This window comes from Mustela erminea, chromosome 5, assembly GCF_009829155.1.
Source record: "Mustela erminea isolate mMusErm1 chromosome 5, mMusErm1.Pri, whole genome shotgun sequence".
In the NCBI taxonomy this organism is placed as follows: Eukaryota; Metazoa; Chordata; class Mammalia; order Carnivora; family Mustelidae; genus Mustela; species Mustela erminea.
In genome coordinates, this window is record NC_045618.1 from 117,278,381 (window position 1) to 117,305,136 (window position 26,756).

The 26,756-nt window shown below is 40.4% G+C and overlaps 1 protein-coding gene across 10 annotated transcripts in view; it reads left to right on the forward strand.

The window, feature by feature from the left end:
- Positions 1–346: 346 nt before the first annotated feature.
- The window catches only part of ATXN3 (ataxin 3), a 36,695-nt gene continuing 10,285 nt past the window's right edge, over positions 347–26,756 (forward strand). Inside the window, exons 1-10 of one of the 10 annotated variants that reach the window (XM_032344642.1) lie at positions 347–445; positions 8,223–8,387; positions 8,634–8,678; positions 10,504–10,589; positions 10,984–11,050; positions 16,477–16,564; positions 17,816–17,948; positions 18,821–18,987; positions 20,547–20,643; positions 21,563–21,616. In XM_032344642.1, the coding sequence (XP_032200533.1) occupies positions 422–445; positions 8,223–8,387; positions 8,634–8,678; positions 10,504–10,589; positions 10,984–11,050; positions 16,477–16,564; positions 17,816–17,948; positions 18,821–18,987; positions 20,547–20,643; positions 21,563–21,596 (906 nt within the window). In that variant the 5' untranslated portion in view covers positions 347–421 and the 3' untranslated portion in view covers positions 21,597–21,616. Of the gene's footprint in view, positions 446–683; positions 1,323–8,222; positions 8,388–8,633; positions 8,679–10,503; positions 10,590–10,983; positions 11,051–16,476; positions 16,565–17,815; positions 17,949–18,820; positions 18,988–20,546; positions 20,644–21,562; positions 21,617–26,756 lie in introns of those variants that run through there. The other 9 variants (XM_032344640.1, XM_032344637.1, XM_032344636.1 and 6 more) reach the window with 9 other exon arrangements.

Genomic DNA, 26,756 nt, shown 5'->3' on the forward strand with positions numbered 1-26,756 from the left:
GATATTAAATAATTTAACGCAGATACAAGCAGAAAGTACAAAGTGGAAAACATAAAAGAACATAGAACCCAAGTGTTCCTCACCCAGACCCCTTAATAATCTAAAAATCCATAGCAATGGGTGAGAAGCAGAGAAATTCCTCCAGACCATAGGTGGCGCTGCAACACCCCCAGCCGGCCCGATAGAGGGATATGGGAGGACGCGCTACAAAGGTCACGTGCGCTTGCATTTACCGCCCCGGCGTTCACTTGCTCTTCTTTCCACGTGATTCATATCCTCGGGGATGATTGGTCTGTGCGAGGCACGTGGGCGGGGGCGGCTCGAGGCGGGGCGGGGCGGGGTGGGAGGAGGGGTGGGGCTGAGGGGCGGGGCTGGAGGGGGGTGGTTCGGCGCGGGGGCCGTTGGCTCCAGACAAATAAACATGGAGTCCATCTTCCACGAGAAAGTGAGTGTCCGCGTTCGGTGGGGAGCTGTCTGCGGTGCGGTGGCTGCGGTGGGGCGCGGTACCTCCTCCTTTCGGAGCGCCGGCGGGGGCCCCCGTCGCCCCCGTCCCAGTCTCGCCGGGCGGAGGAGCTTCATAGGGCGGGGAGCTTCACCGACGCCCCCACCGCACCCTGTGCCCCAGAGGCGGCTGCAGGTGGAGTCCCGGGCCGGGAGCGCCAGGGAGCTGGGAGGGAATGAAGCAGGGCCGGGGGCGCCATGGGGCACGGGAGGGGGCTGGCACCGAATGGGTTAGCTTCTGCTCTTCCCCTCCACTTTCCGTGGGATTCGTTCTCCAGTCCCTTCTCCTTCACTCTCCTAGGTTTCTAGCTGTTCACCTCTTCGACAAGTCCCTCGACCCTTGCCAGCTCCACCCCACTCCTCCAGTCCTGCTCCTGGCGGAATTAACTTTTCCTTCTCTGGGCTCCTCAATTCTATGTTGGAACCTCCCATACTCTTAGATCTCTGGGGTTGTGTTCTTGTTCGCCTGCACTGGGTCCAGGAGCCTCCCGAGGGCGGGGTCCTTGGCTTGTACCCTGTAGGGGCTGACACTTAGGGAAGTGAGGTAGGAAATCCTCCGCGCCCCTAAATAGGGAAGTCGTCACAAGAGTTTTTGTTACGGGATGTTTAGGTTTCGTTTCTTTTGGTAGTTGCATCTTTCCGGATGGAAAGAGAGCAGGAGGCCAGCTCTCTTACTAGGTTTTAGGAGTGGACGGGAATAATTGTGTTTTGGTCCGCCTAGTGTTTGTGTTTTACTCTTGGATGACCATGCACTTGAAGATGCTGTTTGTGGCATGTGGAGGAACTCGTCTTTTCTCACACACAGTAAACAAGCTATTTGGGTGTGAGTGAAACCTTCCTCAGGACAACTTTGGCACATGATATGTTGTTTCATAATAGTTTCATGTTTGGAAAGGGTTGCTAGTGAGGTTATTATGTAGTAAGAGCAAAGGAGTTTTGTTTTGTTAAATACTTGTACACTTTCATTTATCCATTTAAAAAGTCACACAATTCAGAGCCATCAAAGATGAAAGGGGCACAGAATAAATCTAAACGAGTGGTTAAGTAGAATGCTTTTCTTTGTAGAAAACATTTTAGCACATTTTAACACTGGAGTAGACCAGTTTTTATGTGTGGGTAAGGGCTCAGTGGTATAGTTATCCCTAATCTTTTGACTCAATTGACATGATTTATGAATCTTGCACAAGAGAAATTTAGTTGCATAAGGAGATTGGGTGATGAGAACCCTACATATACATATTTTTATTATTAATTTTCAGAAGTTTAGTGTAGGACCAGATGTTTCAAATGGAAGACTTTAAACATTTCCACACCACCTCTTGAGATTCATATAATATGTTTTTACAAATATTGATTGGTGGGTATGGGGCGCTATGTGGATAGATTTCAGTGAAGGTAACAACTGAACCACCAGATCAGAAGCAGCTGGGTGCCAGCCTCATAAAGATGTCCTTTCCTGAAAGAACTCACTATCCAGGGATGCCTGGATGGCTCAGTCTTGAGCCTCTGCCTTTGGCTGGAGTCATGATCCTCGGGTCCTGGGATCCAGTCCTGCATCAGGCTCCTTGTTCAGTCGGCATCCTGCTTCTCATTCTGCCTGCCACTCCTCCTGCTTGTGTAATCCCTCTTTGACAAATAAATAAATAAAATTTAAAAAAAAAGTCACAATAAGCATCTGTGTAGGCTTAAAGATACTTAAAATGTACAATTTACCTTGGTCATCAACTTAAATGTACTTAATAGATGAGGCTGGTAAGGTTTGGGGGGCATATTTCAAGAATGGGAAGCATTTGTAACCATAGGGCCCATTGTTAATCTTGTACTCAGCCCATTCTGGGAATGTTTTAGCTTAATATGCCATTTTCTAGCACACTCCCTTCCCCTATGCCACACACACTTAACCTTTGCTAGACTCAGAGAACCAGCTTTGACTCTAATGAAGCTATGTATGTAGAGATACCTGCCTACAACAGGCCTTGCAGCTGCCTTCTGTGGGATATTGGTTTCCCCATTTTCAGAGTTACCATTTTGAGTGTCCTTTTTAAAGATAGAATCTAAGCTTAACAGTTGCTTGGTGATCTGTCACCGGTGCCTAAGACCATGCCTGGCACATAGTAATTGCTCAATAAATATTTGACCTAATTGAGAATTTCTTGAGCTTCTAAGATGTGTGTGGTGCTATTTATCTAAAGCAAATAATTTTTTTTTAAGATATGTTAGGCTTTCTAGGCCATCTATGGTATTTCACATATCCTTGTTTGATGTGTGTATGGGTATCTTACCCAACTATCTAAGATCGGTCAGTTGTGTAGCTGGCTCTTGGTCTTAGTTCAGGTTATGATCTCAGGGGTTATGTGGTCCAGGCCTGCGTGGGGCTCCGTACTGAGCACAGAGTCGGCTTCAGATTCTTTCTCCTTCTCCCCCTATCCTCCTCCCTCCTTAGATGTACTCTCCCTCTCTCTAAAATAAATAAAAACACCTTTAAAATTTTTTTAAATATAAAGTCGTAAAAACCATTCTTAGCTACTGGAGCAGGTTGTATTTATCTATAGGCTAGAGTTTGCCAACCCCTAGCTTAGATCCTAATACTAAATGGCCACTAACTGCTGGGTGTTTTGGTTCTGGTGTCTGCTGTCATTTTTGTTACTACTTCTGTTGCTGCCTGCTCTTGGTACAGTCACTGTGCCATCTCAATTGGTACTTTTAATGTAATGAAAACTGAGAATGATAATCAAACTTTTGGGGATTGTATTTGAAAATACTTAAAAGATGCTGAGCTTTGACTATGATATTCATTTTGCCCTTCGGTGATTGTTGGTTCATAATTGTATTTAGGATAGTTTAGGTTTGGGAATAACCAAATTCCAAATGAGTGATTTGAGGAAGTAATAATCATAGACATGAAACTTCTGCCTGAGTTTGAATCCCAACTCTGCCATTTACTACCCATACGATCTTGGGCAAGTTATTTGTTATATCTCTCTGCTCCAGTTTCCTCCTCTGTGGTGCGAGGATAGTAAAGTGTCCACCTTGGCTATAAGCACTTGGAAGGCTTCCTAACCAGCAGTATAGACATACTGGCTGTTGTTGTTACTCAGATGCATGTGTTTGCTGAACCTCATAATAGGGAGTGAAACCTTATCATCCCTGAGATGGGATGAAGATCTGTTAGCTTGATGGCGTGACTCTTTAGATTAGGCCATTTCTGAGCACACACTCTTATGCCTGGTTTCTATTGTAATCTGTTATAAACAGTAGTATCTCTGGGAATTTGAACAGGTGGCAGGTTGGTCCTGAAGACTTTGGGGACAGTAAGGGAGTGATGTGGTTCCAGTTACTATTTATGGTTTTGGATTTTTTTTTTTAAGATTTTATTTATTTATTTGACAGACAGAGATCACAAGTAGGCAGAGAGGCAAACAGAGAGAGAGGGGGAAGCAGGCTTCCTGCTGAGCAGAAAGCCCAATGTGGGGCTCAATCCTAGGACCCTGGGATCATGACCTGAGCCAAAGGCAGAGGCTTTAACCCACTGAGCCACCCAGGCATCTCACTATTTATGGTTTTATAAAACACCTTGATAGGGACATCTAGGGGGCTCAGCGGGTTAAGTAAGCATCTGCCTTCAACTCAGGTCATGATCTCAGGATCCTGGGATTGAGCCCTGCATTGGTCTCCCTGTTCAGTGGGGAGTCTTCTTTTCCCTCTTCCTCTCCCTGTGCTTTCTCTTCTCTCAAATAAATAAATAAAATCTTTTTTTTTTTTGAGATTTTATTTATTTACTTGGCAGACAGAGATCACAAGTAGGCAGAGAGACAGGCAGAAATTGAGGGAGGAAGCAGGCTCCCTGCTGAGCAGAGAGCCCGATGCGGGGCTCGATCCCAGGACCCTGAGATCATGACCTGAGCTGAAGGCAGAGGCTTAACCCACTGAGCCACCCAGGCGCCCCATCAACTAAATAAATAAAATCTTAAAAATAAAATAAAATATCTTAGTTTGTTCATTCTCTAATCCCAGCACAATAAGTCTGGGCCTGAAATCATGGAATTTCAGTACTACTGAATTTTGACTATGGCACAGATAAACTTCTATCTAACTTTGGTTGAAGTTCCATGAGCAAGAGGTGGGTGGGGATGAGTTGGGCGCAGGGATGGGTAATCTTAGGTGGGGCCATTGTGCAATTTTTTTTTTGGTTCATACAGAATTTGATTCATCTTGTGACTTTAAAAAATGATTTTAAATTTGGACAGAACAGTTCATTTCTTCCATTAAATCATATTAGAAGTACAGAACTTGATGTTTCCTACAGCAGTAGTTTTACTTAGACAAGGTTTGATATTAAATGCTTACTTTTTTTTATTTCAAGGCTTTTTTATAGAGACTTTCTTTAGTTTTTTTTTTTTTTTTTAAGATTTTATTTATTTATTTGACAGAGAGAGATCACAAGTAGGCAGAGAGGCAGGCAGAGAGCGAGGAAGGGAAGCAGGCTCTCTGCAGAGCAGAGATCCCAACGTGGGGCTCGATCCCAGGACCCTGGGATCATGACCTGAGCTGAAGGCAGAGGCTTTAACCCACTGAGCCACCCAGGCGCCCCTCTTTAGTTTTTTTATAGAGAGAATTTTTAAACTAATAGTTGGATTCACAATTTCAATGTATGTATTCAATGTGATGACTGTAGTTTGAGAGTACCAAGCTGAGGCATGTAGCCTGTCAGCTGGACAGAAAATTTGCATTAGAACTGTTCCCAGCAAATCCAGTGTCTGGTAACCGTAGTAGGGAGCTCTTGATATGTGAAAATAGCTGTATCTTAGCAGAGGTCTTTTTGTTGTTACTTGAATTTTTTTAAGTGTAACAAAACCAGGTTAGGGACACATGACCTGAGCTGAAGTTAAAAGTCGGATGCTGGGGCGCCTGGGTGGCTCAGTGGGTTAAGCCTCTGCCTTCAGCTCAGGTTATGGTCTCAGGGTCCTGGGATCGAGCCCCATTTTGGGCTCTCTGCTCCGCGGAGAGCCTGTTTCCTCCTCTCTCTCTCTGCCTGCCTCTCTGCCTACTTGTGATCTCTGTCAAATAAATAAATAAAGTCTTTAAAAAAAAAAAGTCAGATGCTTAACCAACTGAGCTACCCAGGTGCCCCTTGAATCTGTCTTCTTTAACATTAATTGATCCATACTGTTGCAGGTGGCTGTAGCTAATTCATTGTCATTGTCATTTTCATACAGTATTCCCTTTTGAATATAACACAATTAGCCTCTTCTACTCTGATGGCATCTGGGTGGTTTGGATTGAGAACGTTAGGAATAGTGGCTCTTTTATAGATGTCTTTTGATAAAGTATGTTTACATTTCTAATGTTGGCATTATGCACGTAGTTGTGGAATTGCTAGATCATAGTGTTGGTAGATGTTAAGCTTTAGTAGATACTCCAAATAGTTTTCCCGAGTGGGTGTGCAATTTAATGTTCATCAGCGGTATACAGTAGTTTTAATGTTTCTAATCTCCAACATTTTAGGCATTTTGGAGAGTCTATAGTAGTAACGTTGTGGTTTTACTATGTCATTCCCTGATGGTTAACGAAGTGGAACATCTTTTTGTGTTTTTTAGCCATTTGGCTATCTTGTGAATACTTCTTTGTCTTGCCCATCTTTCAGTACAGTAGAATATTATTAGTAGGAGGTCTGTGTATCTCTTCAATTCACATTTTATTTTTCAGAAGGAGTTGGTTTTTGGCAATAGGAATACAGTAGGAGGGAAACAAGGTCAAGATAAGTTCTCTCTCACTATGTAGCTGTGACTTGAGGGAAAGATTTTGTCTTCACCTTCAGGTGAAGTACCTATTCTGTACTAGAATTTGAAGATGAATTTATCTCAGTCCCCTAACTCACACTCAGATGGTCTCAATGCTTCCATCCTGTTCCGTTGTATACATATACCCTGTATCATTTTCAGAAACTGAATCTTGTTCCTAGAAAATTCCTTAGGAAAAATATGTATCTTGCAAGATGTTGCTCTCTGGGGTCACCATCTCTTGAGTAACGTAGCTCAGAACAAATTGCACAAGGTAAGACAGGCTGGGGAAGACTTTACTGGGGAAAAAGAACAAATTGCACAAGGTAAGACAGGCTGGGGAAGACTTTACTGGGGAAAAAGAGAGCAAGGTTAGCAGGAAAAGAAAATGTCATCTTCTTCCATCATCCCGCAGAGGGATCTGTGTTCACAGGAAGGGATCTCACCCACCAGGCTGTCTCCCTTCTTACAAGGCAAGCATGGGAGAGTGGCCTTGTTGTGGGGAGCAGGGTGATAGGCAGACCGCTCAGTGCCAGGCAGCTTGGATTTAGTTTTTGGGGAGCCAGTGGTGTGAGAGCCAGCCACCCAGCACCTGAAGACCCTGGGCCCGCGGGAAGTTGTACTCACTCCACTCCGCACCATAGGAAGGTGGTGATCTTGAAGATCCTGTGTTTTCGTGGATGCAGCTCTCCTTGCTGGCTTGTCTGGAAATGAGCTCCAGGGGTGGTTTTTGGAAGTTTTGCCCATTGTACTGTACTATATACACATTTTGTGCAGAGTTCCCCAAAGAGAACCTTGGCTCTCTTAGCTTCAGTCTTCATTAACATCAAATGGGATCTTTCTTACCTATATCAGTTCTTGAAATTCTTTTGTTCACTGATTTCAAATTCCTTGAATATGCATTCTTTATTTTATTTATTTATTTATTTATTTATAAGATTTTTTATTTGTTATTGGACAGAGAGAGATCACAAGGAGGCAGAGAGGCAGGCAGAGAGAGAGGAGGAAGCAGGCTCCCCACTGAGCAGAGAGCCTGATGCGGGGCTTGATCCCAGCACCCTGGGATCATGACCTGAGCCGAAGGCAGAGGCTTAACCCACTGAGCCACCCAGGCGCCCCTATGCATTTTTTTTTAAGATTTTATTTATTTATTTGACAGAGACACAGCGAGAGAGGGAATATAAGCAGGGGGAGTGGGAGAGTGGGAGCTTCCAGCTAAACAGGGAGTCAGATGCTGAATCATGACCTGAGCCAAAGGCAGACGCTTAATGACTGAACCACCCAGGTACCCCTCCTTGAATAAGCATTTAGATTGGGTAGAATGTCTTGATAAAAGAATACAAATGTTCTAGTGATTAAAATTCCCTTTCAGCATTTTTAATTTGCGTTGGAGCCTCCGAAGATGTATGTATTTTAGGTACTGAAAATGAGAGGTGCTAATGTTTTTTATAGAGTAGTTTCTAGTAAAGTATGAAATTTGACATATCTGATAGAGAGTGATATTTGTTTAATATAAATCATTCTTAAGGGGCACCTGGGTGGCTCAGTGGGTTAAGCCTCTGCGTTCTGCTCAGGTCATGATCTCCTGGGATCGATCCCCCCCCACATAGGGCTCTCTGCTCAGCAGGGAGCCTGCTCTCCCCTCTCTCTCTGTCTGTCTGCCTCTCTGTCTGCTTATGATCTGTATCAAATAAATTTTAAAAAAAATCATTCTCAAGTTTTTGTTCATATAGCTAAATAATTACAGTTTTATTAGTGGTAAAATAATGAAGTAAGTGTTAGCAAGTGAAAACTCCTGCATTTATGTTAATCATACTTATCTAAAGCCAAACGGTTCTGTTTGGCTGCATTAAGTTAATGATTAAATTCCTCTTTAGAGGAAGCTACTGTACAAATCTGTTAAACCAGTCACATTTGAATTTTTTCTTTTGGAAATATTAGCAAGAAGGCTCACTTTGTGCTCAGCATTGCTTGAATAATCTATTGCAAGGAGAATATTTTAGCCCTGTGGAATTATCGTCAATTGCACACCAGCTGGATGAGGAAGAGAGGATGAGAATGGCAGAAGGAGGTGTTACTAGTGAAGACTATCGCACATTTTTACAGGTACTGATTTTAAACCCACTAAATCACGTTTTTGTTTTTTAGTTTTTGTTTTTTAATGTGGGTACTGTTTAGAAAAGGATGCGCCATTCTTCCTATGGGGCTCTGACTTGTTAATTATAATTGTGCTCTTGACTGTGTACATGGGAATGCACAAGATGTTATTTTAAATATGCACACTAATGACAGTTTTTATCCTTCTCTCCCCACCCTCAACCTCCGCCTCAACTACCTATCCAAATTAAACAGCAGCCTTCTGGAAATATGGATGACAGCGGTTTTTTCTCTATTCAAGTAAGTAGTCAAAGCGTGCTCTAAGGGTTGTTTATGTCCCAGGCACTGTTCAAGCTAAGAATAGGGTTGATGTGAATATCTTTTCACAGCCTTTCATGGTCAGTGTAATGATATGACCTTCAGAAATTCCTCCAGTAGACGGTTTCTAAGAGCGTATGATTATTAAAAAAATAAAAATGAGGGGCACCTGGGTGGCTCAGTGGGTTAAGCCTCTGCCTTCATTCAGCTCAGGTCATGATCTCAGGGTCCTGGGATCAAGCCCGGTGTTGGGCTCTCTGCTCAGCATTCTGCACACCCCCCCCCATTCTTGTGATCTCTATCTGTCAAATAAATAAATAAAATATTTTTAAAAAAATAAATAAATAAAAAGTAAAAATGAGCTATAGAGCACAAGAAAAAAAACTGGAAAAAAGTGTAAGATTATACTCTAGATTTTTATAGAGATAAACATGAAAATTAGGATTGTAGACACTTCATTTTATTTTATTTTATTTTATTATTTTTTATTTTTTTAAGTAGGCTCCATCCCCAACCTGGATCCAAGTGTGAGGCTTGAACTCACAACCCTGAGATCAAGACCTGAATTGAAATCAACAGTCAGACGCTTAACTGACTAAGCTACCCAAGCACCCCAGAACATTCGTTTTTAGAGTAGGGCTTTTTGAAAGGAGACTATTTAATTTACATCTGGATGCTGATAACCATAATTCCAATAAGTTGCAGTATTTCATGCTTCCTACTTGTGTAAATTTGAGAAAACGCAACACCTCACTGCCTTCCATTTAAATCCACCTACCAGGATTGGATTCCTTTATTATGGTCTATGGCTTCTGCTGGTTTTCTTTTTTGCAACTAAGGTCTCCCCTTGAATTCTGTGGGTGATTGTACATGTACTGGTGAGATCTTTTATCTTCTCTTTGGGTCTTTCATTCTGTTTCTGACCCCTGAGAGGTTGAGAGGTGTGTCCAGAGTTCTTCCAGAAGCTCTCATGAAGAGTCTGTTTATACACATATCTCTGTCGCACTCCCTTGTGCTGTCCTGCCAGACTCCTTATGCAGCAGCCTGTCCGCCCAGGGCTCCATGGTGGTCTGCAGCCCTCCGCGGCTGCTGCAGAACTGGAGGAGGCCGGGGCAGGCCCAGCACCTGCCGTTGCCTGTGTGTGCAGTGCTGTTCTTGGTGCCTGCTCACGTGTGCCCACTGCACTGCATTCACTGTGTGTCGGGCAGGTATCTGCTTCACTTCCGGCTCCGTTGGCTGCCTTGGAGGGCAGAGGGTGAATTCTCAGAAAGCTTTTTGTTTTCTCAGTTTGAAGTAATCAGGTATGTTTTTGTGGGTTTTTTCCCCCTACAAATTACAAACCGATAACAGAAGCTTAAATTCTGAAAGCTTCCGTTGAAATTCCTAGAAAAAACTCTTTTTAATAGACAGAATTTTTATCACTACTGAAACCTCTAGATAGTGAGTTGATATAACTTTTCTAAAGCAGGACCCGTAGCAGCCAAATTATGGCATGTGTATATTGGACTAGTTTTAAGAATAGTACCCACTGGATAGAATGTACATCTGGATTTTTGAGGCACTTCTATCTAGGAATTATGTGCTTCTCTGGATGTTCCAGAAACCTAGTGTAAATAGCACTCCTTTAATGCTGTGTTTGTTCTTCTATGGATTTAGTGATGCAGCTACACACACACACCTTTTAAAAAACCATAACCTTCTGGGGAAAATTATATATAAAATACAGTTGTTTATACCCTAACATGCCTATACTACTTAAATAATTGATGGTTTAGCTTATGGAAAGTTGCTATTTTTTTTTTAACAGGTTATAAGCAATGCGCTGAAAGTTTGGGGTTTAGAACTAATTCTCTTCAACAGTCCGGAGTATCAGAGGCTCAGGATCGATCCCATGTAAGATTTTATTTTGCTTTTCCTAAATTTGATTTTTAAAGTTAAAATTTCTTAAAGAAGAAATGTTTATTCTGAATGCTTTTGTTTTGATGATCCCTGTTTAATTCCCTTGGTTTCCCATTACATTTTTGGGGGATGTCGTGAACATCTGCCCACTGAGCCTTCCCCACACCTCAGTGTCGGAGCTGATCTTTAAATGCTGTGCAAGGCCAATGTTGTGCCTGGTACCACTAATCTGCAGAGAGATTTATACTGTTTTGTAATTTCTTAAAAACCAGTGATCCTTAACTGTGAGCATAATCCTAATGTTTTTTATAATACTTGCCAGTAGATAAAGTAAATGAATATGAACTCTACTATTTCAACTTGTGTATGTATCTTTTTCTTTTTCTAGAAATGAAAGATCATTTATATGCAATTACAAAGAACACTGGTTTACAGTTAGAAAATTAGGGAAACAGGTAATGTTTCTCCCCTTCCCTCTCTTTTTTCTCATTTTCTCATTTTGCACTCCATTTGCAACTATAATGTAAAGGATTGGTACCTTAAAGGTGAAGAAACTTACCAGTAATGTGTGTATATGGTACGGTTTCAATCTTGATAGATTTGCTATTTCTTTTTTTTTTTAATTGAGATTTTATTTATTTGACAGAAAGAGACAGTGAGAAAGGGAATATAAGCAGGGGGAGTGGAAGAGGGAGAAGCAGGCTTCCTGCTGAACAGAGAACCTGATGCGGGGCTCAATCCCAGGACCCTGGGATCATGACTTGAGCTGAAGGCAGACGCTTAAGAACTGAGCCACTCAGGCGCCCCGAGATTTCCTATTTTAAAAGACAGTATCAATTTCCTTGGGGCACCTGGGTGGCTCAGTCATTAAGTGTCTGCCTTCAGCTCAGGTCATGATCCCAGGGTTCTGGGATCGAGCCCCGCAGCAGGCTCCCTGTTCTGTGAGAAGCCTGCTTCTCCCTCTCCCACTCACCCTGCTTGTGTTCCCTCTCGCGCTGTGTCTCTCTCTCTGTTAAATAAATAAATACAATCTTAAAAAAAAAAAAAAAAAAGACAGTATCAGTTTCCCTTATGGATTTATTTATAACAACCATGCAGAGTTGGCCCTTGAACAGCATGAGTTTGAACTACATGGGTCCACTTACACATGGATTTTTTTTTTTACAGTACAATACTGTAAATGTATTCTCTGTATGGTTTTCATAGTAACATTTTCTTTTCTCTAGCTTTATTGTAGAAATAAGTATATAAGGGGCACTTGGTTGATTGTAGAGCATGCAACTCTTAGTTTCAGAGTTGCGAGTTCAAGGCCCATGTTGTGCATGGAGTCTACTTAAAAAAAAAGGTACATACATAATACATTATACAAAATATGTGTTAATTGTTCATGTTAGCAGTAAGGCATCTAGTCACCAGTAGGCTATTAGTAGTTGAGTTTTTTGAGGAGTCAAAAGTTACATGTGGATTTTCAACTGTGGAAGGGGTCAGCACCCCTAGCCAGGGTCAACTGCACAATTTAACTATATCATAAGAAAAAGTTTCTATTTAATACAGATGTGGTTATTTTTAGTGGGTTTTTATGTGATAAAGATGTTAATCCAGTTAATGGAGACTTTTATAGATTTGTGTTTAGTGTATAATAGTGTTGTGAAGCCTAAAACAATGTCCAGCGTGAGTAAAATTTTTTCAGTTATGTTAGCTTTAGCATATCAGGATTATTCACATGCCAAAATGCCATGTAATACATATATCTACATGAAGTCATTTCTGGTTTTGGGTCGGGGGCAGTTTCAAAAAAGAATATCAAGAAATGTACTTAAAATCAAGAAATGTACTTAAGATATCATTTTTGTAAACAATAATCAAAGATCTTTATATACATGATACCACTTTTGAAACAATTATTTAAAGTCCTTTTTTTTAGAATTTAGAATTTTCAAAAGAGGGTTATTGTAAATGATCAAATATAAAAAGAAATGAGCTATTGGTATGTTCAATAACAGGGATGGATCTAAAAATAATTAAGCTAAATGAAAGAAGCCAGACACAAAATACTACGTAGTGGATGGTTCTATTACATAAAGGTCTAGAAGATTCAAGGCAACCTATAGAGACAGAAAACAGATTGACCAGTGGTTGCCTGGGGATGAGGAAGGCAAGGAGCAGTGAGAGATTAGGATTATATGGGGCACCAGAAACTCAGTTGTGGTGATGGTTTCTTAGGTGTATAGATATGTTCGACTTCAAATTGGACATTTTTAATGTGTGTGATTTCTTGCATGTCAGTTACATCCCCATAAAACTTAAAAAAAAAAAAAAAGTGATACAGGGCAGGGGCACCTGGGTGGCTCAGGGGGTTAAACCTCTGCCTTCGGCTCAGGTCATGGTCTTAGGGTCCTGGAATCAAACCCCGCATCGGGCTCTCTGCTTGGTGGGGAGCCTGCTTCCTTCTCTCTCTCTGCCTGCTGCTCTGCCTACTTGTGATATCTCTCTCTCTTTGTCTGTCAAATAAATAATAAAATCTTTTAAAAAAATAACAGAACAAAAGGAAAATGAAATCAAGAACGAGTGCATTGAATTAAATCAATGAGATCATTCAAAAGCAGGAACTGTACTCTTACCTTGTAAGTCAGCTACCTAGAGGCAGCTTCATGTGACATGGTTATCCCTAAAGATCCCTCTTAAGTTACAAAGAGCAGGGAAGGCAGTGTGGCGCATTAGGGGTGAACTGAATGGGAATCAACTCTAGGGAAAGACAATGGAGGACACTGCCAAGATTATTTAACCTTTGGCTTTTATTTGTATTTTTTTTAAAATGCAATTAAGTATTCCTTACTTTTTCTGTATAAGGTAATCACTAGATGTCTTTAAGATCTGAAAACTTAGGTCCCAGAAGTTCCTTTATATTGATTTGCATATAAACTTAACATCATTATTTTGATAGGCCGTAAAAATTTTAGTTCTTAATTTTTAAAGATTTTATTTATCTATTTGTCAGAGAAAGAGTGCAAGAGAGCACATATGCAGGGGGAGAAGCAGGCTCCCCACTGAGCAGGGAACCCAATGTGGGGCTCAGTCCCAAGACCCTGGGATCATGACCTGAGCTGAAGGCAGACACTTAACTGACTGAGCCACACAGCCATCCCCCAAATTTTAGTTCTTTAAAATTGAATGTTTAGGGTGCCTGGGTGTCAGTTAGTTAACTGTCCAAGTCTTGATTTTGGTTCAAATCTGATCTCATGATTCGTGAAATCCAGCCCGCTGAGCAAGGAGCATGCTTGAGCATTCTCTCACCCTCTGCCCCTCCCCACACACCCTCACTTACTCTCTCTCTTTCTTTCTCAAATAAATAAAACTTTCAAAAAAATTAATAAATAAAACTGAGTTTTCACATTTTAAATTACTTTATCTTTGACAAATACAAGAAATACTATCATTTTGATTTATCTTTGGCTCTAATTTCTAGTTTTGTTTATAGTTATAGTTCTCATTACATAGTCTTTTGTATGAGGTTCTTGTATTACGAAGAAGATGACTGGAAAAGTTTCTTTTATTTTCCTGTGTGTGTTTTTTATTCAGGTGTAGTTAACATGCAGCGTTACATTAGTCTCAGTGTGCAGTATAGTGAATCAGCGACTCTGTGTTACCCCGTGCTGCTCACGGTCAGTGTATTCATCACCTTCACCCGTTTCACCCATCCCTTCAGTTTGTTCTTTGTAGTTAAGAGTCTGTTTTTGGGGTGCCTGGGTGGCTTGGTGGGTTAAAGCCTCTGCCTTCAGCCCAGGTCATGGTCTCAGGGTCCCGGGATCAAGCCCCACATTGGGCTCTCGGCTCAGCTGGAAGTCTGCTTCCTCCTCTCTCTTTCTGCCTGCTGCTCTGCCTTCTTGTGATCTCTCTCTGTCAATTAAATAAATAAAATCTTTTTTTAAAAAGTCTGTTTTTGATTTGTCTCTTTTCTTTGTTCCTTTATTCTATTTCTTAAAATTCCACATATGAGTGAAATCATATATTATTTGTCTTTCACTGACTGATTTCACTTTTTTTTTTTTTTTTTGACAGAGATCACAAGTAGGCAGAGAGGCAGGCAGAGAGAGGGGGGGAAACAGGCTCTGCGCTGAGCAGAGAGCCTGTGTGGGGCTCGATCCCAGGACCCTGAGATCATGACCTGAGCTGAAGGCAGAGGCTTTAACCCACTGAGCCACCCAGGCACCACCCCCCCGCCTTTTTTTTCTGATTTCACTTATTATTATACTCTCTAGATCCATCCATGTTGTGGCAAGTGGCAAGAGGTTTTTTTTGTTTTGTTTTGTTTTGTTTTGTTTTTGTTTTTTTCAGATTTATTTATTTAGAGAGAGAGAGAGCATGAGTTGTGGGGGAGAGCCAGAGGGAGAGGGAGAGAGAGTCTTAAGCAGATTCTGATCTAAGCACAGAGCTAGACTTAGGGCTTGATCTCTTGACCCCCAGATCATGACCTGAGCCAAAATCAACAGTCAGAGGCTTACCCATCTGAGCCCCCCAGGTGCCCCAAGATTTCTTTCTTATGGCTGAGTAAGCCATTCTTTTTTATGGCTGAGTAATATCCCGTGTGTGTGTGTGTGTGTGTGTGTGTGTGTTTGTATCTTCTGTCTTCAGCCATTCATGTGTCGGTGGACACTTGGGCTGCTTCCATAATTTGGCTCTTGTAAATAATGCTGCAGTAAACATAGAGGTGCATATATCTTTTCAAAGTGTTTGGTATTCTTTGGGTAAATATCCAGTAGTGGAATTACTGGATTGTAGGGTAGTTCTATTTTTAATTTTTTGAGGAACCTTGATACTGTTTTCCACAGTGGCTGCACCAGCTTGCATTCCCCCCAGCAGAGCACAAGGGTTCCTCTTTCACCTCATTCTTGCCAACACTTGTTGTTTCTTGTGTGTTTGATTTTAGCCGTTCTGACAGCTGATTATCTCATGGTAGTTTTGATACGCATTTCTGTGATGATGAGTGATGTTGAGCATCTTTTCATGTGTCTGTTGGCCATTGGCATGTTGTCTTTGGCGAAATAAATGACTGGAAAAGCATTGTATCTGTCAAAATCAAGAAAACGTAATAGGTCATGATGCTGAGTCATTTTTGAAAGTTCTGGATCTTGTGGGTTAAATTAGGAGTCCTGTGAAGTAGTGACTAAATGATCTTAATTACATGTGTTAGGGTCTTAGTGATGTTTGTAAGATAATTGGCGATTATGAATTCTCTTCCTGGAATGTCTAGTTTTCTCATAACTGAAATCTTTTTAAATTTTATTTATTTGAGAAAGAGGGAGAGCACGTGCAGAAGCAGGAAGAGGGGTGGGGGGAGAGAGAATCCTTGAGTAGAGTCTGCATTGAACCTGGAGCTGAACATGGGGGTCCATCTCATAGCCCTGAGATCATTACCTGAGCTGAGACGAAGAGTCAGACACTTAACTGACTGAGCCAGGCACCCCTGAAATCTTTTGACCAAAATTATCAGCAGTGGGAAAATTTTGCGTAGTTTATATTTCTTCAGTATAACGTGATAAGGATTTTGTTGGGCCAATACTTTGAAAAAAGATTCAGTTATACCTATCAATAAAGATACTTTAAAGTACTGACTTAGTTTGGGAGTGGGAGATTTAGAATTTATGACTTAAAGCAAAATTCTATTTTTAAACATTTTAAAGGCATTTTAATATTGATAAATCTGCAGTGCTTATCTCAGTTCTTAAAAATCACATTACTACTTTTAATAAATCTTGATTTAACAGTGTTTTCAGTATTTAGATAGTCTTACTATGTTTAGACGTGTTATATCCTTAACACATGGAACTTCCTTATTACTTATGATGTACATTAACTTAAATATTTACATTTTTTTTTCCAGTGGTTCAACTTGAATTCTCTCTTGACGGGTCCAGAATTAATATCAGACACATACCTTGCACTTTTCTTGGCTCAATTACAACAGGAAGGTAAATAAAGACCTAAATTTTTATAGTGCTATTTTTCGAAGTAGCTAAATAAAACTAGCTCTATTAGGTTTAAGTATAAAAAGAACTTTAGGGCAGTGAAATCATTTTGGTGAACCTTAATCTGCGATTTGGATGACACCGTCCAGGCAGAATTCTCACGGATACTTTGCCCTCACCTGAGGATGCTGCTTCCTTAGCAGCCCCACTAAGTGTGGCTTTTTTTCCTTCCAGACCCCACAGACCCCCATGGTTAAGGGTCGGGGTGGGTAATCTTCCTGCTTCTCCTTGCCCCTCTGGGGCCACTGTCCTTTGCTGAAAACTCTAGCTCCTTTAAAATACCTGACCCTAAAAAATTAATTAACTAATTAATTAATTAAAAAGCTAAAATAAAACACCTTACACCGAGTAAACTCTCCCTCCTGTTCTTTTGCATTTATGTGATCCCCCTTTTCCACAGAAGACTTTTAGAGTCTGACTCGCTGTTTTCTCTCAACTTGAACTCCTTTTGTCATTCTTAAGTGAATTTCTACATCAAAATAGGAACCACATCAGCAACACCTTGACTGGGTTTTGAGCCTTGGTTTCCCAGCTCCTGTTTTCAGCAAGGAGGGGGTTGTATGTGTGTGCGCCTGTGAGTGTCTGCGTGCATACGTGTGCGTAAGGTTGGAGGGGGTCAGCTGTTTCTACAGATGATTCATTTTACCCGTATTTCACATTATTACACACATTATCTGGCTGTATCCTTACAACAGCCCTCTGAGGAAGGTACTAGTATCATCAGTTTAACAGTGGCAAAAACTGAGATGTAGCGGATTACACTGATTCACCAAAGACCATGCTCAGTCTTGGAATTGGAAGAGCTAGGACCAAAACCCTGGCCATCTGATTCCAAATTCCTTGCTCTTACCCACTCCTTTACCTGCCTCTTTGTTAGCATTTAGTGAGTAGTCTCCTTGGTCACACGTTCTCTTGGTAGGGCCCTTTGCAGATATTATTTCATTTATTCCTCAGTCGCTCTATGAGATGGCTATCCCATCTTACAGATGAAGAAAGTGGGGCTTAGAAACTTTCAGTAGTTTGTCCTAGATCACCCTGCCAGTAAGTGTAAGAACCATTATTTGAACCCAGGTCTTTACCACCGTCAGCTTGTATTCTTTCCACTCTACTGTGCTGCTTTTCCATCTGCTGTCATTTTAAACCTATTTTTAATCTCTTACTAGCTGTTTTAGTGTATTTTTGCCTTTTTTTTAGGTTATTCTATATTTGTTGTTAAGGGTGATCTGCCAGATTGTGAAGCTGACCAACTTCTACAGATGATCAGGGTCCAACAGATGCAGAGACCAAAACTCATCGGAGAAGAATTAGCACAATTGAAAGAACAGAGGTAAAAGTAGGCCTGCGGTATGGAGTATACGATAGTATTTCATCACAAGAATTACACTTTCTTTCTTTTTCTTTGAAGATTTTGTTTTTTTAAGTAATCTCTATATCCAGTATGAGGCTTGTACTCACAAGGCCGAGATCAAAAGCTGCATGCTCTAATGACTAAGTCAGCCAGGGGCCCCAAGAATTACATTTTCATGCTTACTTTGGGTGTGTGGTCCTTTTATTGTTGGTGATTTTTTTTCTTTTTAGACTTATTATATTTTTAGTGAAGTTTTTTGGTTCAAACTTGAATCGATTCTTTGAATTACTTAGTTAGCTTAGATCCAAATCACAGCATGATCTTTTTATTTTAAAAAAAAAAAAATTATTTATTTATTTGACAGAGAGAGAGAGATCACAAGCAGGCAGAAAGGCAGGCAGAGAGAGAGAGAAAGGGAAGCAGGCCCCCTGCCAAGCAGAGAACCCGATGCAGGGCTCTATCCCAGGACCCTGAGACTATGACCCAGGCCGAAGGCAGAGGCCTAACACACTGAGCTACCCAGGTGCCCCAGCATGATCTTTATATTATGAGATGCTCTGCCAGAAAACGTGTAATTCTTGACTTACATAGACTCTTTGGGGGCAACTGGCTGGCTCAGTCAGTGGATCATGTAACTCTCCATCTCGGCGTTGTGAATTCAAACCCCACATTGGATGTAGAGATTACTTAAAAAAACCAAAGTTAAGTGCGAGCCCCATGTTGTATGTAGAGATTACTTAAAATAAAATCTTAAAAAAATTATTTAAAAAAATTTTTCATTTATAAGTGTCTCTATTGTTCATCCAAAACAGAAGACTGATCTGCAGTTACTCTCTGTTTTTGTTCTTCAGAGTCCAGAAAACAGATCTGGAACGAGTCTTAGAAGCAAATGACGGGTCGGCCACATTAGACGAAGATGAGGAAGATTTGCAGAGGGCTTTGGCACTAAGTCGCCAAGAAATTGACATGGAAGATGAAGAAGCAGATCTCCGCAGGGCTATTCAGCTCAGTATGCAAGGTCGCGATGTTTGGATGTGTACTTCATTTGTTATTAAAGGGCTGATTCAGATCATTCTTTGTTCCCCTGGTAGTAAACGTACTGTTGGTAAAAGTTCTTTGAAAATTACTGCAAGAGCAGTAACTATGTGCATACAGTCAGCTAGCTTTCTTTTAGCTTTCTTATAATATAAATAACTTTTTACAACCTAGTTATGTTTTTATGCTGGTTTTTCCATTTGGTTATAACAAATGGAAGCACAACAATAGCACAACAATAAATGAAGCTTATTTAGCACAACTAGCACAACAATAAATGGAGCTTAATCTCTTTGGGCAAAAAGCAGGGAGGCCCTTCCTAGACCAGCTATTCTGTAAATGTATGCTGTTGGATACAAAGGAAGGCCTGGGCAGAAATATTTAAAAAGTCTAATTTAGGGGCTGTGCAACTTAACAACTTAAGCCCACTTGGATGGGTCCACCTTGACAGTGACATAAGGAGAATGAAGATGTATCCCCCAGGGAATCCAGGCAGAGGGAATTGTCTGGGATATAGTTCAGAGAAGCTTCCTGAAAGGTGTGCGTGGGTTTTTTTGGCTATTTTGTTTTCATCCAATTAATGTGAATTTGCCTTCTGCTTAATGAGATTACTCAATAGAATTTCTTAAATATCTAAACAAAATTGAAGTTATGTTACTATGAAGATTATCCTTTCTATCCTGAATTCTCCTGCCTCCTGGCACATCTTGGAGTGCTTCATATGTGTGCAATCCCATTTTTGATTAGTAGAGCCCTGCTCGATTAGCCCAACAATGAACAGACAGCAGCTTTTATAATTTTAGATATTTTGGGGACCTCCATTTTTCTTCCTGCTTTATTTCACCATCTTAGCAGGATCTCTGCTTGGTGCAGTTATTAAGTGAGAACAGGGACACACACTTCCTTGACTTGGTATACATAGCGTGCGAGTATTTTAGGTCAAAGGAATACATAGAATGGGTTTCCAGTCAACCACTTCAAGTTGTTTCTAGTTGCAAGGGCCCATTCGTTTCTGGTAAGTTAAAGAGGGCGCACACATGTGATGTTAATGACTCTTCCTTCCAGGTTGGCTGTTGGACTTACATCCTCACATCCGCTATGTCACAGATGGGTGTGGACATGGATTATATTTGAACTGCCTTATTCAGATTTGTCCTTGAAAGTTTCAGAGCCTTTCTTATATTTATAGAATAGTAGCACAATATTTTTAAGAGGAAAACTTTTCAAAAACTTGCTCAAATAAGTATAAACATAGGGTTGCTTAAATTGGTAAATAAAGGGGTGCCTGGGTGGCTCATTTGTTTAACTGACTGCTTTCTGCTCAGGTCGTGATCCTGGAGTCCTGGGATCGAGTCCCACATCAGCCCCCTGCTCAGCAGGGAGTCTGCTTTTCCCTCTCACCCTCCCCTTTCTCATGCTCTCTTTCTCTCTCATTCTCTCTCTCTCTTTCTCAAATAAATAAATAGAATCTTTTTTAAAAATTCTTAGTTTTTAATCTTTTTAAAAAAATTGGTTTTTTATTCTGTTTTCTTTTGTTTTCAGGTAGTTCCAGAAGCATATCTCAAGATACTCCACACACCTCAGATACACATCTGACTTCAGAAGAGCTCCGGAAGAGAAGAGAAGCCTACTTTGAAAAGTAAAGTAGTTGGTACAATATTAAAATTGCATATTTAATGTGTGCTTTGTCTGTTGTGTCTACAGTTTATACGTGTAGAGCTTTGGTTTAAACTATTTTATTTGGATTCTCGCCTTTCAAAAGATTGGTTATACCCTGAACCCTGTGAACATCTGAGTGTATTTTCTTTTTAATTTATGATGAATGAACTGAAATGATAAGTAGTTTTAGGGAAAACCTTTGCCTTGATACCAATTAAGTTTATATGAAATAAGGTGAAGGAAACCCATTTGAATTTCAGTCATCAAAAGAAAATGGACCAAAGCAAGAACAATGCCTGGTGATCCTCTGGATATGCTTCTTGGTTATCTGACCAACCCTGCAAAGTTCTTCTGTCACTTAGCAGGAAAAAGAGCATTGCAGTCAGGGAACACACTCCCATCTCAGATAGAGGTGGTGGTTCATTGTTCTGATGGTCACTTGAGGGGTTATTGCAGGCCTATTGGCAGAGGGACATGGGGGCAAACCGTAAATTTGAATCATCAGCTCCCAAAATCCAACTGCTTAAGTGCTCTCAAATTAGAAAATAAAAATGTCATCCTTCCCAGTAATTACCATGCACAAGTTGTCTTCCCTTTTTCTTCTTTTAAGGATAAAACTTTATTTTTAAAGGTTACATAGTAAAGTAAAGGCTACACAGATAGGTAGATACTCAGATCCTCTGATCCCAGACCAGAAACCAGAAGTCCAGTGGCTGAATCTGGCCTGTTCACTGTGTTTCATCAATTCTGAGATGTATGTATTTTCACATTTCAACATAAGCATCTCACAGTCATAATTGGCAGTATTAGAGGAATCTAAAATATTGGCACATTTTACATTTGATGGTGTAATGAAGATAATATTTACCTTGTTTTCTGTTTTGTTTTGTTTTCTTAAGTCACAGCTCAGAAGTATATGAAGGAAAGTTCTGATCAGCTGACAGCCTCTTAATGTGAGATATTTCTAGTCTTTATTCAGTGATAGATTAATGGATTTAATTATATAAAATTTCAAAATAGTGTTTATTAGTGTTTCACTTCCCTTCAAATTCTTAATTTTCTTACTTTTTAATTTTGATAAACTTCAGATATCTATAAAAGTAGGGAAACCAGCATAATGAACCCCTGTTTACTTAATGTTGCCCAGCTTTAACCAATGTCAGGCACATGGCCAGTGTAGTTTTCTGTGCCCCCATCACCTCTGCTTTCCCCTCTCCTACCACCAAGCTAGGATTATTTTGTGACATCTAAATTATTTTATCCTTTCATCCATTTTTTTGGAATATAGTGAAATGTTATTGTCACACTATAATATTAATAATTACCACATGATAATTGTTAGTAATTCTACAGTATCATCAAACGTCTAGTTAGTGTTAAAAATAAGGGGTGCCTATCTGGCTTAGTCAGTGAAGCAGGTAACTCTTGACCTTGGAGTTAAATTTGAGCCCCACATTGGGTATGCATATTATTTATAAAATCTTTTTTTTTTTTAAGATTTTATTTATTTATATGACAGACACAGAGATCACAAGTAGGCAGAGAGGCAGGCAGAAAGCGAGAGGAAAGCAGGCTCCCTGCTGAGCAGAGAGCCCCATGCGGGGCTCGATCCCAGGACCCCGAGATCATGACCCAAGCCAAAAGCAGAGGCTTTAACCCACAGAGCCACCCATGCGCCCTTATTTATAAAATCTTAAAAAAAAAACCAAAAACAAAAACTCCAAACTGTTTAATTAGATAAAAACCAATATTCTACAAAATTTAAGACATATCAAAATTAAAGAAAAACAATCCTAGCCTTTAAAAATTAATGTTAGTATTTTGACACATTCTCTTCTAGTCACACACATGTATATTGTATGTTAGTTACATCCATTTTCCCATCATACTAAATAGTCTTTATAATAGGCTGTGTGGTATTTCATAAAATGAATGTATATATCATAGTTTATATGTAAACCTTTGACTTTTACTATTACAATTAATAGTGTAATGAATAATGTTTGTACTTACCCTGTGGCTCAAACCTCTCATCATTTCTTCCAGTTATTCTGAGATTTTTGGGTCAGGACAGAAACATTTTCTTAAGATCTTGGTACAGATTTCTAAACTGCTTTTCAGAACGTTCCCAAATGATACTTCTATCATGCTTATTTCACATTCCATATTTTTTGCCAGATTAAATTGGTCCAAACAGATATACTTTATTTTTTTTTTAAGATTTTATTTATTTATTTGGCAGAGATCACAAGTAGGCAGAGAGGCAGGCAGAAAGAGGGGGAAGCAGGCTCCCTGCTGAGCAGAGAGCCCAATGCAGGGCTTGATCCCAGGACCCTGAGACGATGACTGAGCTGAAGGTGTAGAGGCTTAACCCACTGAGCCACCCAGGTGCCCCAAACAGATATACTTTATAGCAAAACTACGAAATTCACAAGTAGACCTAAGAAAAAGAAGATTTTTTATACTTTAAAAAACAAATCCTTTTATTTTTTAAAAATATTTTCTTTTAGTTTTTTTGTTTTGTTTTTTTGTGGCAGTTGGGCGGGTTGAAAATGTGGAACTTTAAGACATTTCATCTTTATCATGGAGAGGATTTAAAATGTTTGAGAGTCATTGCAGCTCCTTCCAGGTTGGAGGTTAGTTGACTGGGTAGGAAGATGTGCAGTGATGGTTTCCAGCTTCAGTTTCATCATCTGCCTCCTGGTCTGACCTTGAAAATACTGCTGGGAACTTAAGGAGAACTAGAGAATGTTTTACAGTCACATTTTGCTGAAAAGAGTTAAGAGCTGACTTCTTGATGTTTCTTTTCAGCATTGTCTAAGCATTCAGAATCTTGTAAGACTCATTATTAGTAAAGGAGCTGAGAAAAAATATTAGTCTCTAATATTAGGCCTTTCACTAGAATTCCTGATTACTTAGACTACAAGCTTCAGTCTTTGGGAACTGAGCTCTAAGGTTATTGAGCTAATAACTCTTTGTTCCTGCTGACCCTCTCTAAATGGGCCCTGGTGCTAACTTGTTATTCAAACAAATTTTGAATTCAAAATAAGGTTTTGTTTTTTTTTTTCCATTCAAAGGGTTTATTATTCATTCAAATCGTTTTTTTCCCCTATACAGTATTTGAAGCTTCATGCCTAATGTAGTAACCACAGTATTCATGCATCAAGCATAAAAATACTGTTTAAAAACCTACTTGTTAAAAAGTCATAGTCAGTGGGGGCACTTGGATGGCTCAGTGGCTAAGTGTCCAACTCTTTTGATTTCTGCTGGGGTCATGATCTCAGGGTTGTGAGATCCAGTGCTGCCCCACTCAGCAGGGAGTCTGCTTCTCTCTCTCTCCCTTCGCCCCCATATGCACATATGTGCATTCTCTCTCCCTCTCACTGAAATAAATCTTAAAAACAAACCAACAAAGTCATTGTTAATGAATACTAAGTAATATGTCCATAGCCAAGATATATTTTCCAGTAGTAATCTCTAAACCCATTACCTATTACTAAACCCCAAGTAAAACTTTTACATATATCAGCAATGTTACTATAATACCTACCTTAAAAACTCACAAATTGAGTGTCAAATTAGATAAAGTGTGTAAAACTGTTGTGTAAAGTATTCCACAAATATCTTAGTTCCCAAGAATTTTTAATTCTTCTCCACGTATAGCTCTGAAATGATACAGATTCTTTCCTCTGTTACTAAAAAAGCATTTCCCAACAAAGAGGGAATTACTGGCATTGTCTTGATGGTCATGGATTGCTATGATTTTTTTCATTGTTTAACACTTGAGCTCAGTACCCAGAGGCATGGCATAACAGGATTCAGTTTAAGAAACAAGCTAGTAGAGGTATTTTAAGCAGGAAAATACTTAGTACAGAAACTCAGTGCTTACCCAGTCTTAGGAAGAGCTGGAGGTATAGTCTTTAGGCCAGGCTTCCAGAATTCCAAAGACCAGCTTGTTTGAAGAGCTATGTCCACTGCCCCAGTTGTCATCATGGGGAATTGGGATGTATGGAGTTGAAGAACACACTGCTGTGGCTGTCATCGTAGGATCAGGAAGCTGCCACCACAGTTGCCTAGACATGGGAACACAAAATCTGGCCCCCACTGCAGCTGGCATGAAGCAGAATCCTGGCACAGCAGCTCCCTGACTTGACTTGCCAGCAGAGAACAGCCAAAGCAGCAGGAGGATGGTTGTGTCTCATTTCTGCGAGTGCTTAATTGATAACCAGAATCCTAGCTGTACAGAGACCTAAGATGATGTTTTTAACTTTCTAGCCTCTGATTCCTAGGGCACATTCAAAGCCACAGTGAAAATGGTACCGCTTTGCTGTTCAAACATGTTGCATATTACTATGTCATCAAATATGAAAACTGTCGAAATTGTTTCAAGGTTGGCAACTCATTTACTTCTCACTTTTCATAAATTTAAAGTAGAAAAAAGGTTATCCCTCTTAAGGTCACTGCCTCACCTACCGCGCTCCTGAGTTCTGACATACTGTCTTGATTGAAGGGGGAAAGGGCATGGAGAGAGAGCTGATGGGCCAGGATTTTCCTCCCGCCTCACAAGCCTATCTCGTGCACATCCCAGACTCAGGGTGTGCTGGTGGGAGCATCCTGCCGTCTTGGGCATCGTTAGTCCCGCATGCCTGAGAATAAACTGAGACAAATGTCGGTATACTTGGGTTTTCTTTGTTACTCATATTTAAAACAGAAGATTGAGACTCTAAGGGGGAAAAAAGTACGCTATTCTATTAATAGTGTTACTGGTAAATTTAAAATATGTTTCCTTTAAAAATCCTTCTAAACATTTATTTTTAAAGCTATGGCTTCTCAGAGTATCAGCTTTTTGTAAGGTTCATCTAATTTTCAACATATATGTCTGCATATGATGTGAAATAATTTGAAATTTATGTAAAAGCAGAAATAGTTAACAGAATTCCTTTATACCTTTTGCCCAAATTCCCCAATTGTTGACATTTCTGAGGGGTTTAAACGTAACTTGCAGACATGATCTCCCATTACATCTCAGTACTTCAGTATGTATTTTTTTATATACAAGGACACTGTCCTACATATTTATTTATTTTTTAAAGATTTTATTTATTTATTTGACTGACAGAGATCACAAGTAGGCAGAGAGGCAGGCAGAGAGAGAGGAGGAAGCAGCCCCCTGCACCCCCCGCCCCCGCCAAGCAGAGAGCCCGATGTGGGGCTCGATCCCAGGACTCTCAGACCATGACCTGAGCTGAAGGCAGAGGCTTTAACCCACTGAGCTACCCACAGGCACCCCTGTCCTACATACTTAGATCATTACCACCGTGTTAAAAGTTTTAAAATGTAGATTTTTCGGGCGCCTGGGTGGCTCAGTGGGTTAAGCTGCTGCCTTCGGCTCAGGTCATGATCTCAGCGTCCTGGGATCGAGTCCCGCATCGGGCCCTCTGCTCAGCAGGGAGCCTGCTTCCTCCTCTCTCTCTCTGCCTACTTGTAATCTCTCTCTGTCAAATAAATAAATAAAATCTCGAAAAATAAATAAATAAATAAATAAATAAATAAAATGTGGATTTTTCTGACATTGTTTTTCTGTCTGAAGAAGTACAGGGAAAATTTATTTATTTATTTATTTATTTATTTTAAAGATTTTATTTATTTATTTGACAGACAGAGATCACAAGCAGGCAGAGAGGCAGGCAGAGAGAGAGAGGAGGAAGCAGGCTCCCCACCGAGCAGAGAGCCCAATGCGGGACTCGATCCCAGGACCCTGAGATCATGACCTGAGCCGAAGGCAGTGGCTTAACCCACTGAGCCACCCAGGCGCCCCAGGGAAAATTTATTTTAATGCAATAAATGGTACTGAAACTTGATCATGCATCTTAAAGTTACATTCTTTCATTGATCAAGTATTTGGTGAATGCCTGCTAATGTGACAGGCACTATTTTAGGCACTTGGGAAACGAGATAAAGTTTGTGCTCTTGTTAGCTGATGCTGGAAAGAGGGAGACACAGAGTATCAGATGGTGATAAGTTGATGCCAGAAATGGAAAGGGAGCAGCGATGAGCTAATGAGAGTACTTGGAGACTGCTGCCGGTGGCTGG